The sequence below is a fragment of the Mus musculus genome, chromosome 16 (genome assembly GCF_000001635.26).
Source record: "Mus musculus strain C57BL/6J chromosome 16, GRCm38.p6 C57BL/6J".
NCBI classification, from domain to species: domain Eukaryota; kingdom Metazoa; phylum Chordata; class Mammalia; order Rodentia; family Muridae; genus Mus; species Mus musculus.
In genome coordinates this window covers 16,920,484-16,938,614 of record NC_000082.6, presented here as the reverse complement: position 1 = coordinate 16,938,614, position 18,131 = coordinate 16,920,484, and the positions used below count along the sequence as shown (strand labels likewise).

At 48.0% G+C, this 18,131-nt stretch overlaps 1 protein-coding gene and 1 pseudogene across 3 annotated transcripts in view; both read right to left on the bottom strand.

The window, feature by feature from the left end:
- Window positions 1-4,121: 4,121 nt before the first annotated feature.
- On the bottom strand, window positions 4,122-7,242 carry Gm46540 (annotated as a pseudogene).
- A 3,997-nt stretch (window positions 7,243-11,239) lies between these two features.
- Window positions 11,240-18,131, bottom strand: part of Ppm1f (protein phosphatase 1F (PP2C domain containing)) — a 30,907-nt gene continuing 24,015 nt past the window's right edge. For 2 of the 3 annotated variants that reach the window (XM_017317124.2, XM_006522508.4), the window contains 2 exons: window positions 16,059-16,152; window positions 11,251-14,975 (listed from right to left, as the gene is read on the bottom strand). In XM_017317124.2, the coding sequence (XP_017172613.1) occupies window positions 14,593-14,975; window positions 16,059-16,152 (477 nt within the window). In that variant the 3' untranslated portion in view covers window positions 11,251-14,592. Of the gene's footprint in view, window positions 14,976-16,058; window positions 16,153-18,131 lie in introns of all 3 variants that reach the window. The other variant, NM_176833.4, reaches the window with a different exon arrangement.

Genomic DNA, 18,131 nt, shown 5'->3' with positions numbered 1-18,131 from the left:
GTCTCAATTCCCGAAGGATCTGTTCAAATTCAGCCGTCCAATTCTGTAACATATACTGAAAAAGACTTTTTGACAAATTAGCTGCCCTAGTAAATTTCTCATACTGAATGGAAGTAACACACAATCTCGGAAACTTTTGTTCACATCCCAGCTGAGCTATTTGCCATAATACATCTAGTTGTATCTGGACAAGATCTATGAGTTTATTAACCAGCATGAGACTACCCTGTATCTTGACATTAGCTGAGGCCTGTTTATCTATGACTGTAGTCACTGAGGCTGACAAAGTGTTAATGGTGTCAGTCGTCTGGACCTGTCCAGACAGAGCCAAGGCTGTCTGAATCAAGGCCAAACCCAGTTCCTAGTTAGTGGTAAAAAGCAGGGGAATACTTGAGCATTATACATCACCGTCATTAGGAGTGGAAATGTCGACATTATCCCCCAACGCTGCTCTCTCTTTATTATTGACGCCCTGGACATCACCAAGACGAGGGACATCAGTATTCCCTTGGTCAGTCTGGATTTTTCGGGTGAGTCTTTCTGGTATCCAAAATGGGTTGTCTTCATTCTGTGGGAAAACACAAACCGCTCCCCTGGATCTTATCAAAATAGGATCCGGGCCATACCATTTATTATCAAGGACATTTTTCCATTTAACCATCTCATTGGGCCTATCTGGCTCTGAACAATGACGTTCAGCCGCAGTATGGCCATGAACATCAATATTTAAAAAATTGAGTGTAAAGAGTGCCATAGACACAGACACTCTTGGTACTCGGGGTAGAGTCTCCTCAATTCCCCTCTTCTGTTTTATAAGATAGGATTTGAGGGTGCGATGCGCACGCTCAACAATACCCTGTCCTTGAGGGTTGTATGGAAGTCCAGTCAGGTGGGTCACGTCCATCTGACGGCAGAACTGCTGGAATTTTTGAGACGTATAAGCTGGTCCATTATCAGTCTTAAGGAGTTTGGGTTTCCCCCAAGCACTCCATGCCTCAAGACAATGTTGAATCACATGTGAGGCTTTTTCTCCGGTTAACGGAGAAGCAAACATGATGCCAGAACATGTGTCAATGGACACATGGAGATATTGAAGTTTTCCAAAGGAAGAAACATGTGTAACATCCATTTGCCAGACCTGTAGAGGTCGAATACCACGTGGGTTAATTCCCACATGAGGAACTGGCAAGAACTCACAGCAGCTTTGACATTGAGTAACAATGTCACGGGCTTCTTTTCTTGTCAAGGAGAAACGACTGCGTAATGTTTCAGCCGTCACATGAAAATTGTTATGAAAATTTCTTATAGCCTCTACCGGGGATGATAGGGCAGCAGCCACCACTTTAGTGGCCTTATCTGCCAAATCATTTCCCAGAGCCATGGGGCCAGGTAGGCCTGAATGGGCTCTAACATGAGTAATATAAACAGGAAATCTTCTAGATAACAAAACTAATTGTATCTGCTGAAAAATATTGGCAACTCTACTGGAAGGCTTAATCACTCCAGCCACTTCTAAAAGATTTACTGCATTAACCACATAACAGGAATCTGACACAATATTAAGGGGTTCTAAAAAGGTTTTTAAAACTTCTAAAACCACTAAACATTCTACCACTTGAGGTGAATTTTCATTATATTGTTTGGATACCACTTTACCATTAGCCACATAGGCACCTATGCCAGTTTTTGATCCATCAGTATATACCACAATCCCATTTTTAAGTGGGTTTCTTACTGTTATTTGTGGAAACACAACAGATTGATTTTGGGCAAACTGTAAAATTGGATGTTTTGGATAATGGTTATCTATTTGTCCTGAAAAGGAGGTAACTAAAACTGCCCAATCATTAGATGTGGCTGCCAAGGTTTGAACCTGTGCAGCGGTATAAGGTACAATTAAAAGATATGGACTTCGCCCAAAGTGGGTGATTGCTGCTTTTAGGCCTTTAAGGGCAAGCTGTGCAATTGCATCAGGATACCAATCTATTATTTTAGCTGGGGATACGTTTGGATGGATCCACAACAATGGCCCATTCTGCCACAAAACTGCGGTTGGCAATTGTGCTGTCTTAAAGACACACAAACTGAAAGGCTGCGAATCCTCAATACGTTGTAATTGTGCATTCTGTAAGGCTTTTTCCACCTTTTGTAAGGCCTGGTTAGCAGCTAGAGTAAGAGCCCTAGGGGAGGAGATATGAGGATCTCCTTCTAAAATACCAAACAAAGGCCTTAACTCAGCGGAAGGAATCTTTAAAAAAGGTCTGAGCCAATTAATATCTCCCAACAGCTTTTGAAAATCATTTAAGGTATGGAGGTGATCTCTTCTTATCTAAACATGTAAATATTGATTTCTCTCAAAGGAGGAAATATGCGTGACATCCATTTGTCAGACCTGTAATGGCCTGACGCCACGAGGGTTTACCCCTACGTGAGTAGATAAAATTTGACAACAATCTAAAGGCATTATTAAGTAATCAGAATCATTTCCAGTAGAACCAATCCCTCTTGCAGCTCTAGGAATACCAGAGGAAGAAAAAACAGCCATGTAGGCTTGGCAAAATTATTAGTTGAGCTATTTTGTCCCCTTGTGATATAGAAAAGACAACTTGAGGACAAGAACAGAGAACCTGAAGTTCCCCTTTACAATCCTGATCTACAACTCCAGGGTGGACAATAAGACCTTGTAGGCTGCAAGAGCCTGCCTCTGTCATACTGGCCACAAAATCTGAGAAGGACTCTTAAGGTCCCTGGACGATCTTTGTTAATTGTCCAGTGGCTTCACCTGCTCGGGAGAGCGCCTTCCAGGCCCTAATAGCCTTTTCATCTGATTCAGAACTATTAAAAACTGGCTCCTTGAACTCACCTAGTGATGAGTATAGGCTCCTTCTCCTAGAAACCTCCGCTGATTGATCTTTTTTCTTTTCTTTTTCCTTCTCCTTCCTTCTAATCTCTCCCCAGGTATTCTTACCTGACCTAAACTTTTCCTCAGGTTCAAGACCCTTGGAAAGGCCTGTATACTTATTTTGTGTACCATATTTTCTCTTTGCTCCTATTCTCTCTCCCCGCTTTACTTCTGATAGATTGTCCTGAATTTCATCCAGAATCCGCCCTGCCTTAACCACTTGATAACATGTGAAAAGGAACAAAAGGGCTTCTAACACTAGAGAAAGTTCAAGGCCAAACATACCTTGTAAAGCTATTTCCCACTTTACTTCTGATAGACTGTCTTGACTTTCCTTAGAAAGTTCAAGACCAGACTTACCTTGTAAAGCTGTACTCACTGGTACTCCTGTTCCCCAGCTGAAAAGTTCTGAATTCACGCAGTTGAATCCTTCTCAACAGTCTGTGATGCGGGAACACTTTATTACCGCCGTTTCCCAGCTGAAGAGTTCTGAATTCACGCAGTTGAATCCTTCTCAACAGTCTGTTTTACGGGAACCTTCATTACCATAACCCGCAGTTCTGGTTCCGGAATGAGGGATCTTCCTTGCGCCGGTGATGGTTAACTCCCGTCCCGAGTTTTCTTGTATTTTCTCGTCCCGGATTTTCTCGTCCCGGATTTCGGCACCAACTCTTAAACGCGTTCTCACGACCGGCCAGGAAGAACACAACAAACCAGAATCTTCTGCGGCAAAACTTTATTGCTTACATCTTCAGGAGCAGGAGCGCAAGCCCCCAGCCCCAAAAACGAAAGCCCCCCGCTTACATCTTTAGGAGCCAGAGCGCCAGCGCGCCAGAGCGCCAGCAAGAGAGAGAATGGCGGAAACCCCGTCCCCTTTTAAGGAGAATTATTCTTTGCCTAGGACGCATCACTCCCTGATTGGCTGCAGCCCATGGCCGAGTTGACGTCACGGGAAAGGCAGAGTACATGTAGTGGTAAAATACCCTTGGCACATGCGCAGATTATTTGTTTACCACTTAGAACACAGGATGTCAGCGCCATCTTGTGACGGCGAATGTGGGGGCGGCTCCCAACATAGTATTATTTTTCTGATTTTAAAACTTTTTACTAATATAGAAAATGGGCTGGGAAGATAGCTTAGTTGGTAAAATGCTTCTATCGGGGTTGAAGAGGTAGCTTAGTGGTTAAGAGCACTGGCTGCTCTTCTAGTAGACCCAGGTTTGATTCCCTGCACCCACATGGTGGCTGACAACCATTTTTACCTCCTGTCTGAGGGGATCTGACACCTTCTTTTGGCCTTCACAGACATTGCATACATTTGAAACACATACATATATGTGGCAGAACACCTATATAACATAAAACAAAAAAAATGCTTATCTAGCAAGCAGGTGGATTGGAGTTTGATCCCAAGAACCCCCATAACCAAAGCCAGGCATGGTGGCACACGTTGTGGTCCCAGCAGGAGGGAGGTAGAGACAGGAGGAGCCCTAGGGTTTTGCTGGCCATCCTAGTTGGTGAAGGTCATTGAAAGACCTTGTCTCAAAACAACAAAGTATCTTCAAGAAGACAACATGGCTGACTGTTGGCCTCAAATATTCACTCACATGCATGCACATCCCTACCCCTAACGCACCCCCCCATATGAACACACATGCATGTACATGCACACACAGAGATGTGCACATGAACATGCACACATGTGCATACACACATACATTTGAAAAAAATGGGGGTCTGGGGCTTGCTTTGCACATATGGCCTGAATTTGATCATCAGAAACCCATGTTTTTTGTTTGTTTTTCTCTGTCAGTCGTGAGCATGTGTGCTTGTATTTCCAGAATTTGGAAGGTACAGGAGAGTTTGAGGCCATCTTGGGTTACAAGAGACCCTGAATCAAAAACAAAAATCAACCAAAAAACAGTTGGAAAATATAGGGCCAGAAACAAAGTTCAGTGATAGAATATATTCTTGGCATGGGTGAGACCTGGAGTTCAGCCTGATGAAGATGATGGTGGTGGTGGTGCCAATGGTGATGATGGTGTTGATGACCCTGGTGATGGTGATGATAATGATAAAAGGAAGAGGAAAGGAGGAGAAAGAAGAAAAACACATACTTGAGCAAGGTGTGGTGGTGCAGAGTTGCCATTCCAGTACTCTAGAGATGGAGGGAGGAGGATCAGGGGAGTTCAAGGCCAGCCTGGGATACATGAGATCCTATGTTAAACAAACAAGAAACTACAAAAATAGTAATATAAGGCCTATAGTAGCTAACATCCAGAGGTAACTGATTTTGTTGTAGTGAGCACTAGTTTCCAGCTATCTGAGGCCCCTGCAGGTGTCCACAGTCCCCTCACGAGGCCGCCTGATGCCGCCTCTGCCTCAGGACTCTGTGCTTTAGGAGACTGTTAGGTTGTTAGGTAAAATGGCTTTTTTTTTCATTCTTTTCCTTTTAATCAAGGAAGGGCCTGCTGTGGACCAATAAGATAGCTTCTTATGTCCATGCTGTCTTATTCACTTGTGGTTGAGTTAATTGTAGAGAAAAGTAACAGAAATTGACTGGATAAAGAAAGGAGGTGGACATGGAACTAATGTGGGTGTCTAGCCCCAAGCCTCAGCAGCCAGCCACGGGTCTGCACGGTTCTTTTGCATCAAGAAGTTAATTTTTCGAGCCATTTCCATGTTGTGGATCCTCCAGCACGTTTCATAGCTGTTTTGCTGGTGGCAGTCACAAGGCTTCTCATAGTACTGTCGTCGCTTTATGACTGCAGTAAGGTGGTGAGGATTCTGTTCACCTTCCATGTCCCCTCCTGAACCATCACAGTCCTGGCAATGAACTTCAGATGTTTAGCTGTGGCCTTGATTTTAAATCTTCATTCTTCAGGGCCTGGGCTCTCTGAATTCGGATTCCTCAACCCTCCACAAAATGACTCTTTTGGGTGTGTGTTTGGTGTGTGTTGTGTATATATTTTGTATGGTGTTTGCATGTATGAGGGCTGCCTCAGGTGTCATTCCTCAAATCCCACCCACTGTTCTTATATTTTTCTTTAGAGAGAGGGTCTTTCGATGACCTGGAATTCACCAAGTATGCTAGGCTGGTGGGATGTGCTCTCTTGGTTGTCAAGGTGACTGAATGTACCATCAACTAAGTGCTGGACACTTTTTCCCTATCCTTCCCTCCTTTCTTTTCTTTTTTTGAGACAGAGTCTATGTAGCTCTTCCTGGCCTGGAACTTGCTGTGTAGCTGAGGCTGGCCTGAACTCACAGAGATCTATCAGCTTCTGCCTCCAAAGTGATGGGATTAAAGGTGTGTACCACCATCCTTCTTTAAGGGAGTTCTTGGTTATATTATTTAAAATGGGCCAGGCAGGGGTGGCACACACCTTTAATCCCAGCACTTGGGAGGCGGAGGCAGGCGGATTTCTGAATTTGAGGCCAGCCTGGTCTACAGAGTGAGTTCCAGGACAGCCAGGGCTACACAGAGAAACCCTGTCTCAACACCCCCCCCCCCCAAAAAAAAAGTAAGACTCATACTAAATGTGGATGGAAACTTAGAAGGGAGATAAAAGAAGGAAGCTTGCTTTTTGCCTGTCTGCCTTCATTCTTGCTGGCAAACTCATCTGTTCTGTTGCTGCAACTGCTGAACTCACTGATATCAGAACAAGCTTTTTAAGACTTCTAATGCAGACTGAAGACTGGTAGCTGTCAGCCTACCAACCCTCGGATGACAAACTACCAGATTCTTGACCATTTTTGGCGTGACATAGCCATTGTTGAACTACCTAGATTGCATGTTATACATTAGTCTAGTAAGTCTCTTTTTAATATATATCCAACCATTGCTTCTATTCTCCCAGAGAATTGTAATATAGCTGGGTAGCTGAAGGGCCCCAAGAATTCCTCCTGTCTGAGTCCCCATACACCATCAAGTCTGGCTTTTTAAAAACATAGCTTCTAGGGTCTGAACTCAATCCCTAGGCAAGGCAAACACTTTACCAAGGGAGCTATCTCCCTAGCCTCTTGTTTTGATTTTTTTGAGACAAGGTCTCCCAATATAGCCCAGGCTAAGCAGCTCTCTTTTTTGGCCTCCCAAGTGCTGGGGCCCATCTGAAGTCCTCTTTGACCTATCTTTGATTAGCTTAGAGCCCATCCAGGTCCCAGACAAGTTAATAAGGCTGAGATGTAGGACTCCAGTGTGGAGATCTGTGGTCAAATCAGATAACAGCTTGCTAATCAGGATTTCTGCCTCTTTTTCTGGCTCTGCTACATTCTAGACCCAGCCTGGGAGACCTGGTTTTCAGGTTCCCTTCCTCAGGAGGAAACTCTTGTTTGATGGACATAACGCCTCTCCCCTCCTCTCCCCAGCACACCATGGCCCCCACTCTTTCTATTAGCTTTAGCTTGTTTCCCTCCTGGTAGAGTCTAACACATACCCTGCTCTATCCTGGTAGCTCAGTCCTTTGGATGAATTGCCTCCACTACACCCATCTACCCGTCACACCTCACTTGTCCTTCTTGCCTCCCCCACTCCCATCTGGTGGCTCTGAGTGAGTGTGTCAAGCTACATGCAGTTGGAGGACAGGGGGAATGCAAACCACCATCTGGAGATTCAGATACACGAGTCGACTCATCAGGAACAGCAAGGCAGCATATACTTAAGGAGGTTCTGCCAGGGGCTCTGGAGGAGTTGTGTGGGTGTGGGGAGGGGAAGACAGATGGATGCGTGGGCAGCAGGGGCAGGGCCTGATCAGAAACCCCCAGATTTGCATGCTGGCACTATCTTCTTCTGGGCTTGTTGCCTAGTGGGCAGCTGTGTCCCCTGGGGGCAGGGAGTGCTGGGGACAGGGTAGGCATCAGCCCACTAGTCAGCGAAAAGATATTTGTAGGGGAGAGGAATGGTTTATAGGTTGTAGGGAGATGTGAGAGGGTGGGTTGTAGGAGGGTATGCATTGTGTACATGAGTGAAATTGTGAAAGGACAAATTAAAAAAAAAAAAAAACAGACTCTATTTGCCTCTTGCCTGGTTCTGCCACTCTGCAGCCCCGGAAACCCTGTCCCCACTGCCCCAGACCCAACAGCAGCAGGTTATGTTGCATCCCATAAAATATAGTCTAACAGCAATGGGATGGCCAGTCTGGGGGTGCTGGGGAAGGGCTAAGAGGAACACAGCAGACAAGGCTGGGGAACAGGAGAGGGGTCCCATAAGGCAGAGTAGACAGGGCCTGGGCTGAGCCTGTGCTTGGGAGGAAGGAGTGCAGCCGGGCTAGGATGGTAAGCCCTAGCAAGCCGAAGGCACACAGGCCTCTCCTAGTTCTCAGGATCAGTTAAGGATACTTAAAAAGCAGAAATGATGTTTATCAGAAGACTTCTTGACTTGACAGTTCACACAGTAACAGGGTTTCTTCTGGCATCTCACACATCCTTAGTTTTGGATGGCCCATCCTATCCTCACTAGCATTCTGAGGCTGTGCTTCATGCAGGCAGCTTCAATGCTCTCTGAGGCTCCCAAGGAAGCTCAGGAAGAGGCTGTTACCTGTTACTTCTCCCCCTGAACCCCTCCCCCTGTTTCATGAAGGAATCACAAACCAAATGATAGAAACTAGAGACTCTGAAAATTGCCCCTTCCTCGGGTTGAAGAATTGCCCATGTAGACTTTGCAGGCAATGTATCTTCCACTCTTGGTGAAGATTTGGTAGGTGGCTTTTTGTGGGACGCCCTGTTATCCCTTGGGAGTTGTGTGCCATGTCAGGATGATGTCTGCTACGTGGCTGGACTGAGACCCTCTCCTGCTGATTCTCAGTCATCTTGACTTGAAATGATGTATTAATCCTTAAGGGTACTGAGGCAGCTTTCAGTTGTCCTGAAGAGTGGTTTCTTGTGTACTGGGGGCTCCAGTCCACTTGACTCTGCATGTGCTTATTGCACTGAGACCTTTGGGAGCAAATTCCACTCTAACAGCTACTGGCTGTCTCCAAGGTGGGTGAGGGCACAGAAGTTGAGTCAGAAGTCACTGTGGAGGATGGAGGGCTGCAGGTCTAGAGTCCAATTCGGAGTTCAGTGGATCCAAGCTGATCTCTCTTAAAGGCCACTTGCTGTAATTGTTCTGAGGCAGGTCCCTCACCTGTTAAGGCAAGTCCTGAAGGACCAGTCTCCTTAGCCATAGGGCTCTATAGTTGCAGGCTTTTCATTACAACAGTGAGCCTTATCTAACAGGCTCCCCTCAGATGCTGTCCTTCATACCCTGATTTAGCTACCTGGACTGTGGATCCAGACACTCTGAGTCTTATTATTTCTTATGTTACCAGCTGACCTCTCACCAGTAGCAGCAGCTGCTTCCTCCTCCCACCCTACCTCTTCCACCACCTTCTCCTCTTCTTTTAAGTTTTGGGTTTTCAAGACAGCATTTCTCTGTAGATCAGGTTAGCCTCAAACTCAAGAGATCACCCTACCTCTGCCTTCCTTAGTGCTGTGATTAAAGGTGTGTGCTACCACATCCAACCTAAAGCATACTCACTACAAGTCAGTTGCTCTTGGTAAACATGTTTCTAGACTTAGCACACACCACCTTTTAACTTGGCTCAATTATAGAACTGTGTTTAAATCCTGATGCACAGCACTGTGCTGCAGCTTTGTTTCCATAGCAACCCTAAGCTCTTTATGACTCCCTTTAGAGGAAGATTTTTTTTTTTTTTTTTTTTTTGGTTTTTCGAGACAGGGTTTCTCTGTATAGCCCTGGCTGTCCTGGAACTCACTCTGTAGACCAGGCTGGCCTCGAACTCAGAAGTCCGCCTGCCTCTGCCTTCTAAGTGCTGGGATAAAAGGCGTGCGCCACCACGCCCAACTAGAGGAAGATTCCTAAGTGTTTTTTTTTTTTTTTTTTTAAGATTATTTGGTGTTGTGGCTTGAGTATGAAATGTCCCCAGAAATCTGAATACTTGGTCCTCAGCTGGTGGCACTGTTTGAGGTTATGGAACCTTCAGGAGTTACAATGGAGGGGTGGTGGTGGTGGGTCACTGGGGGTGGACTTTGATGGTTTATAGCTGGCCCTGCTTCCTGGTCTTTTCCTGCTTCCTGTGTGGATGAGATCTGCTCTTCTGAGCTGCTGGGTTGGCCTCACACTCCTGACATGCCTTCCCTGCCCAGACGGACTGTGAGCCAAAATGAACTGTCTTCTATCACTTGATTTTGTCAGGGTTTTAGTCACAACAATGTGAAAGTAACTAATTTATTTGAGTATTTCCAGATAATAAACCCAAAATGTGGATTTTTAACATTTGCCTGTTCTACTGAAATAAAATGAGACTGAAAACAAAGGCATGTTTGCTGTATTAAGAAAACAGAATTTAGGGGAACATGTGAACAAGAAAAAGGAATCACCCACAACCCTGTCTCAGAGCCAGCAGTGATGCTCAGTAAACTCACCAGGGGCCTAGGGCTGTGCTTCCCACTCTGCATCCCATCTTCTGAGAGCTTCTGCCCTTGGCCCTGCATGCAGGATGTGGCAAGTGCCAGGCAGAGGGCAGGGTGGAGGCAGAAGAAATGCCTGGTGCTTTAGTGTCCATGCAAGTGGTCCTTGAAATACTGTGAGGGTCTATGCCCACAGGTGGCCCCAGCTGACTGTTGACTGGAGGACCTTGTGCTCAGTGCCCAAATGCTTGAGGCATTTCAGGCTGTGAAGAGGCACTGTAGATGCTGCTAGGTTCCTCAGGGGCCTGACCCCTCTTTACTACCCCTCTGGACCCCATGGCTGGTAGGATGGACAGTCTCCCTAACCCTAACCCAGGACCAGCTCCTCAGCAGCTTCCAAACATACCCTGGATGCCAAGAGGACCCCAAATCCAAAATGTCTCATGAAGTCTCAGGTTTTCAATGCTTTGTCCCAAGTACCAAGTTGTTGGCACTATTTTGGGAAATTGTGGAAACCAGTATGCAGGACTTGGCTTTTGGAAGCTCATCACATCCTGTGGGTCCCTGGTCATTTCTTTTCACTCTTCCTGGGTTGGCTTTGCGGTAGATAGCCATGAAGTCTGTCACATGTTCCTGCTCAAGCACATGGGATCAACCATGGGCTAAACTCTCTAGAACACCTTTTGTTGTTGTTGTTTTGTTTTTCAAGACAGGGTTTCTCTGTGTAGCCCTGGCTGTCCTGGAACTCACTCTAGACCAGGCTGGCCTCGAACTCAGAAATCCACCTGCCTCTGCCTCTCAAGTGCTAGGATTAAAGGCGTGTGCCACCACGCCCAGCTTAGAACACCTTTTAAAATACTTTTTCTGTTGAGTATTTTGTCAGGGATACAGATGTTAACTATAGACAGACGCACAGGGAAGAGATCCAAGTGGCACTCAGGAATCTTGAATATATGGTTTATTGACACCAGTACAGGGCCCCATGGGAAGACGTCCTATGAGCTCATCACCTTGGGAGTTGTCCCTAAGACTAAAGAAACACGGTGTCTTAGAACAAGACTCCCAGGAAGACCCCTGAAATAACCCTTGGCAAGGCCCACATGGCATGTAAATGGCAAAGCTTGGTGTGTTTGGTGAAGCTGAAGAGTCCAGTGAAAGCACAAGACTCCAGAGGATGGTCCCTGGAGGCTACAGAAGCTGAATCAAACCAGAAGCCCAGCTTGCTTCACACAAATTGGCCTGGCTTCCGTAAGTATGGCCAGAGCCATCCTCCTGGCCTTGAGAATACAGTTGAGGTAGCCAGGACACCCATGCCAAAACTTAGCATCAGGAGAGGGGGGCACTGCATGCAGAAGAACCCAAAAGGGCAGGGGCAGACAGATCATGGTGAATGCAGGGCTTTTAAGACCTCTAGGTGTTGGTGCCTCCCTCACCATGAGTTCTGGAGACGCCCAAAGCTATGCTGCAGATCCCTTGCTTCAACACTCCTGAAAGCCTGCTTGTGCCCTCCCACCTCTTAACGCCTCCAGGCCTTGGTTGGGAGGCAGCTGTACCTGCAAAGGCAGGCTGACGGCTTCAGCTTTTGTATCTGTGTAAGACACTGGCGCCTGTAACTCAGCTCTGTTCCAGCCCACTTAATTTTAAGAATAGACACTAATAATACTTAACCCCTCTCTGCTGCTGGTGGAGGATGGGCTCCCGTGCTCTGGCAGCTCCTGGTAATGCTATGCATGCCCTCCATGCCTTTCCCTGAGGCCTGAGAGGTGCAGTGACTGGTTCCGCTCACACAATGTGATGGTGGCAAAGAGGGGGACTTGAGCTCACAGCCACCCTTCTCCCTGTTCCTTCCCTGAGCCTCTACTAAGCCACCCATTATCCTGGCTAGGGGATTCTTTTGGGAAGAGACTCTGAGGAGGAGGTGGCCAACAAGTCTTGTAGGCTTGGTACTGGCAACTCCAGTCCAGACAAAAAGAGTTCTCTGTACCTAGGAACTCGCTCAAGGCCAGCCCTCAACAGTAGGAGAATGTGGTCTTCCTTGGCCACTAGATCAGGATGGAGCAGTGCCTGATGTTGGTCCCAGACCATTGCCAGACAGGGGGAAGGGTGGGGGAGGCACTCAGACAAGCCTGGGAAAGGGGCTTCCCTTTACACTGAGGCCTTGATATTTGGCACATCTTTACATGCGAGTATGAATCCAGACCACCAAGGAGGCCCAAATTCCACTCTTACCAGCAATGATCAGGTTAGCAAAAATGGGAGAAAACCAAAATCAATTTATCTCCCTCTATGAAGGTCACTGCTACAGGCAGGCTGGACCAACAACCACACCCTGTGTTGAGATGGCACTGAGGATGCTGGATTCTGACACCCCCCCCCCCCCCGGAAGGCAGCAGGCCTTCAAGTTAAGCAATACCTAGCTATTAGGTGGGCAGCCATCTGAGTGATCACGTTCCTATCAGGAGACTTGATCAAGGAATCAACTACATGGCCCCAGCTCTTCCATCCCTGCTGTGGGAATGGGTAAATGGCAAGCATACAGGTGGGTGCCCAGCTGCATTTGGCTGGCTCGCTCTCCTACTGCTGGAAGTGAACTTGCCTCAGAGGAATAAGTATGAGCTCCCTTGCTTCTTTTCAAAGAGGGCTTAGGTGCAATGAACAAAGCTCTGCAAGTCTTGCTAGGGCTTTCACTCTACAGGTGAACTATGTCTCCTTCATGGGGACCTACCTCACAGCCACCCTTCTTCCTACTGATCCTTCCCTGAGCCTCTGCTAAGCCACCATTATTCTCTGGACCTGCCAGTGTCTGCAGAGAGCAGCCTTGACTCGCTTGGCCCTTGTTGAGGGCCTCCTAGTCCTTCTATTCTTGGTATCCCCCCCAACCCTCACTTGGTTTCCTTGCCTGACTGTATCCATCACTGCTCTAGGGATGTGGAGGTCTTTCATGCTGCTCAGGTCAGGACAGAGTCTAGCAGGTTAGGACACAAGTCACAGGAGAAAGATGGTGGACTGCTGGGCTTGCCCAAGTTCCTCACCTAAGCACTGTCTTCAACAACTCAATCAACATAACTGCAAACACACTTAAGAGAGTTTCAAGAGAGATTGAGTGTGTCAATCTTCTAGCCAAGAGCAGTAAGGTTCTCTCAGCTGGGAACCAGCCAGACTCCAAGGTGGACAAGGAGGCCAGTGTCACCCCAGGTGCCCATAGTCACAGCCTTTACCCATCACTTCAAGGAAGTTCTGAGGTGCCCAGACGCACAAAAGGACTTTCCCAGAAAGAGTGCTGGCTGAAAGTGTGCCTTCCCACAACAAATGCAGCCTCTTTGAGAACCTCAACACGTCTGCCTATCAGGATCCATGACGGACCCAGCAATTCTCATCTACACCAAAGCTGTTTAAGGCACTTAAGTGGCTTATTAACATAACCTGGAAAAGTTTGTTTCCATCCCGATTTAGGAAAAATAAAATCATTAATACTGCAAATGTCTCCACGAACACACAAAAAAGTAAAATACTTAAGTTTTCAGGAATAAAATAAATGCTAAGCTTTGCTTAAGTTACATGACCTTGAGGGTCACCTTGGCACTGATACAACATGACAAAGCCTGAATACTGATTCTGGATTAGACCTTTCCCTGCAATAAATCTAAGCACACAAAGACACACACACACACACACACCTCACTTCACCTCCCCAGGAAGCTCAAGGGGAAAGCGAGGTCTAGAAAGCCCTAGTGGCCTTAGTACTCAGTTAGAGTGCAGTGGCAGTGGGTCACTCTCCTGCTGTGCCTCCCAGCAAGACCAATGTCTCCTCTTTGGGAAGCCAGCAGTCAAGCAGGACTGCGAGCTTGTGTGTTAGTACAGACCAAACCCTCCCAGCCTTGGGTACAATGAGAAGCCACAAGCCTGGGCTGGACACCTGGCTGCAGATCTCATTCCAGGATCTGTGTGAGGGTCCTCCAAGACCTGACCTGTGTTTTTGGTTAGGCTACCAGCAGGTGCCTGTGGTTTCTGTTCCCAGACCTGTCCGGCCCTGATCACCTCAGCCATCTGCTCTTCGGTGAGGCCATTTTCCTATGTTTCCTTCTGAGATCCACTAGCTGCCTACTGCAGTTCTGCAGCCATGAGGACAGGCTGTGGTAGGCAACATGAAGGGCTGGGGTGCTAAGGGAATGCTGTGAGAGTGTGCACCCCTGCCCACTATACCTTTTGGATCTAAGGTCTTTGAAGGGGAGGATCACGAGGGCAGAGGGAGAGTCCGGATGGGGCCTGGAGGCCTGGACCACTTAGCTTCTCTGTGAGGTATTACTGATCTCAAGTTCTGAGAGGCCAGTGGACAAGTCCTGGCTTCCTACATCTGCCTGGGCATCCCCTGTCCCCTGGACTCCACCCTCTAGCAGCTCCAGGGGCTCCCTAAGGAAGACCACCATGACTGTAATGTTGTCATGGGAGCCCCGGTCACGGGCCACAGCCACCAGCTCCTCAGCAATACGCATCCCATTGCCCTTGTGCCTGAGCAAGTGGCCATGGACGAGACCCGTGACTTCATGGTGGGGGACAACATCGAAGAAACCATCACAAGCAAGCAACAGGTAGTCCTCTGAGCCCGTTAGCTCTCTGGATGCTGCATCGGCCTCCCCAGACACATAGGGCTTCTGGAAGACATCCCCTGGGAATGAACAGACAGAAGAGCCTTGTTTCTTACTTCCCGTGTGCTCAGAACCAACCCATATCACCATCCCCAAGGGCATGCAGGTACAGGAGCCCAGCTGGCTCTCAAGGGGTCACCTGCTTAGTGCTTCCCACCCTCTTTGTAGGAGAGTCACACCCTCCCCCCCCCCCCAGCTCCACAGAGCAGATCTCACTCCAGGGAAGGCTGCATCTCCAGTGTGTCTACAGATAGACTGCTAGAGCAGTACAAAGACAGGCTATGAGGAAGGAGCCAACAAAGACCTCAAGAGGGTGAGAGGGCAGGTGTAGATGGAGTAGATGGAGGTGGAGTTACAGGAAGAGGCAGGTATGCTCTCTGAGCTGGGTTTCAGCAGTGACAGGAGACAGAGAAGAATGGGAAGCTATATTCTCCAGAAGAAATAGGATCTTAAACTTTTTTTTTTTTTGAGGAAAAAAAAAAAAGAATCATTACCATGAGTGAGCTTACAGAAGACATCATCTATAGGATATTTAACCCCGGCTAGAGGTTTCCTACTATATTTTAGTAGGCCCTAGAGAGAGGGCCTTTAATTTTCTATGGCTTCCAATAGCCTATGTAGTCCAGGATAACCTTGACGTTCTCATCTTCCTCTACCTACCTCCTAGGATGGATTACAGGTGTGTGCCACCATACTTGGTTTAAGCGGCAGCAGCAGCACAAGTGGGGACTGAGCTCAGGATTGTGCATGCCAGGCAAGCACTTGACCAAGCGAGCTAGACTCTTCCTACAGTGTTTGACAATGTACAGTAAATAGAAACTACACTGTGAACCTGATCCTCTCCTGGTTAGAGAGACCTGCAGCTTACAATCAGCTGGAAGCCTTGGTCGGAGCCAGCTGCTGAGCTGTGCTGAGCTGGGACCCACTAGGTTCGGTAGATCGCATTCTGAACACAGTGGTTTTTTAGCTTATCTTGGGTTTATTTGGAGGCAGTTCCACTGTAAGTCTAGAAGGTCTAAATGCTGTGAATACTTTAGGGAGCATTATTCTGCCCTAAGTCACTGAGTAAGCCCATGGTTCCCTGCAGCAGCCCTCTCTCTTACCAATGGCTCTAGACACTGCCAGGGTCCCGTTGACTCTCCAACAGTCCATGAGAGAAACAAAGCCACCCAGGGCTTCAATTCGTGCTTTCTCATCCTGCAAGAGACAGTCATGAGGTGGGAACTTGGGTGAGTTGGGGGCCAGGGGCAGGGGTTTGAATGTCACTACATAAGTAGAACTTAAGTCCTAAGACACATTTGAAGCCAAAGTACTTGAACCAAGTCAAGAAGCTTACCTAGATATCCAAATCAGACATCATATTAAAGACAGGATGGCTAATCAAGGAATGGGGGGGGGGCAGTGTAGAAGGGTCACCCATGCAAGCCATGATACATCTCTAAGCAGTGCTTGGGCCAACAAGGTACTCCTGGGCAGGAGAGTGGCGTTAGTGCAGACTCAGAGGGCAGATCCCTCATCTTTTACTTGGGGCTGTCATCTCTATGTGAAAACTGCTGGGCCGAAGCATGTGCTGTGCACATAAGGTCACATGGCAGGACTCTTACACCTGAGTTAGGCCGTGAGAGGCAGTAGCAAGTCCGCCCCTTAGCCAACCTTCTCCCCACTCACTCCTGGGCATCGTCTCTGTCAATAGATCCAGCCCTACTTGCAAGGGGGATGGGCAGAGGCTTGGTCTAGCCACAGGTATCTTGAAACTCTTTGGTTCGGCTGGTCCCCTCCAGGGAGAGGCTCACAGATGTAAAGTTTGACTCCTGAGGGCTAGTGTGAATAGCTGAGTGCATGTGTTGAGGCCCTCTGGGGCACCTTGAATCTCTCCTAGATGAGGGAGATCACTCATCTCGCTCTTTTACTCATGTAAACCTAACCTCCCCAAGGCTTCTAGGTTGCAGAACCTTCCTTTCTGAAGCTCCAAGTCAGGCTATCTGGCTGTGGGAACAGAGCTGGAGTGGGCACTGGGGCCAGTGATCCCCTCCCTGACAGGCCTGTTTCAACAGGCCTACTCAGTCTGCATGGACTACAGCACCAGGGTTTAAAGTAATGTGCTGAGCTGGTTGGCCTTGCTTAGCTCGGTCCTATAACCTTGTTCCTTCTTCCTTTTCCTGGATCCCTCCTCTGGCTGCACTGATCACAGCCTTGCCCTGTGCCCATGCTTGTTCCAGGCGCAAGCTAGCACCCTTGCCTGGTTCTTCTGTTACCCTTCCCTCTTCCTCCTGCTTCCTCCCCACCTCCTGAAACAGCATCTCTGCGGCCAAAGCTTGATGACTCAGCAGTTCTAGTAATAGCCACATTACCCTTTCCCCGGTGTCAGGGCTGCAGTGTGCAAGGTTCCAGTACCACTCAGAGCATCTCCAAATCCCTGTGGACTCCCAAGGCCTTCTCCATATGGGCCCAATGCCTGGGCTCCTTCCTTCTGAAGCCACTGATCTGCAAGTGCAGATGCCATCTACAACCTCACAGCCCATCCTTTTGAGAGCAGACCTCAGCTTGCCCTCTAGTGGCCTGGACATGGTGAGAGTTGGCTGTGAGCCCTTGTAGAGTTTTCCACTGCCTCAGGTCAGTGTGTTCTCTCTCTCGTCTCTGATGTGCTCAAGTCCCATGCCTCCAGGATTCAGTCTTATTTCCACGTGCTTTCTCCACAGTACTTGACCTGAGTCTTGTACCCTCACTACTGTACCCTGCTTTTCCACCAGCAGAAGTTCATCACCTTGCTGCCTCAGGAAAGCATACTACAGAATAGACACTAAATGTCAGCTGGCCTAAAGCGGGCCCATAGTGTGATGGCTGTTTAGACTGCTGCAGGACGAGACATCATCATGAGTCCTCACAACCCTCAGAGTCACCTGTGGTGGCTGGGCCCTCTCTGAAGCTGTTAGGCTGTCAGGGTCTCATGTTCCTACTGTGGCTCTAGCTCCTGCAGGAGTCTTCAAACATGTCTGACTGCTTTTCTGGAAACTGGCAGGTAGTGACAGGGATTACAGGCAAGAGCCGGTGGGATGGAGTGGAGTTGGGCAAGCTACAGGTTGGCAGATACCTGATCCACAGGTGTGCCTACCCTGGCCAGCACTAACTCCAGCACCAGGCCACTCCATCTTTACCCTACACCTTCAAAGGTCCCT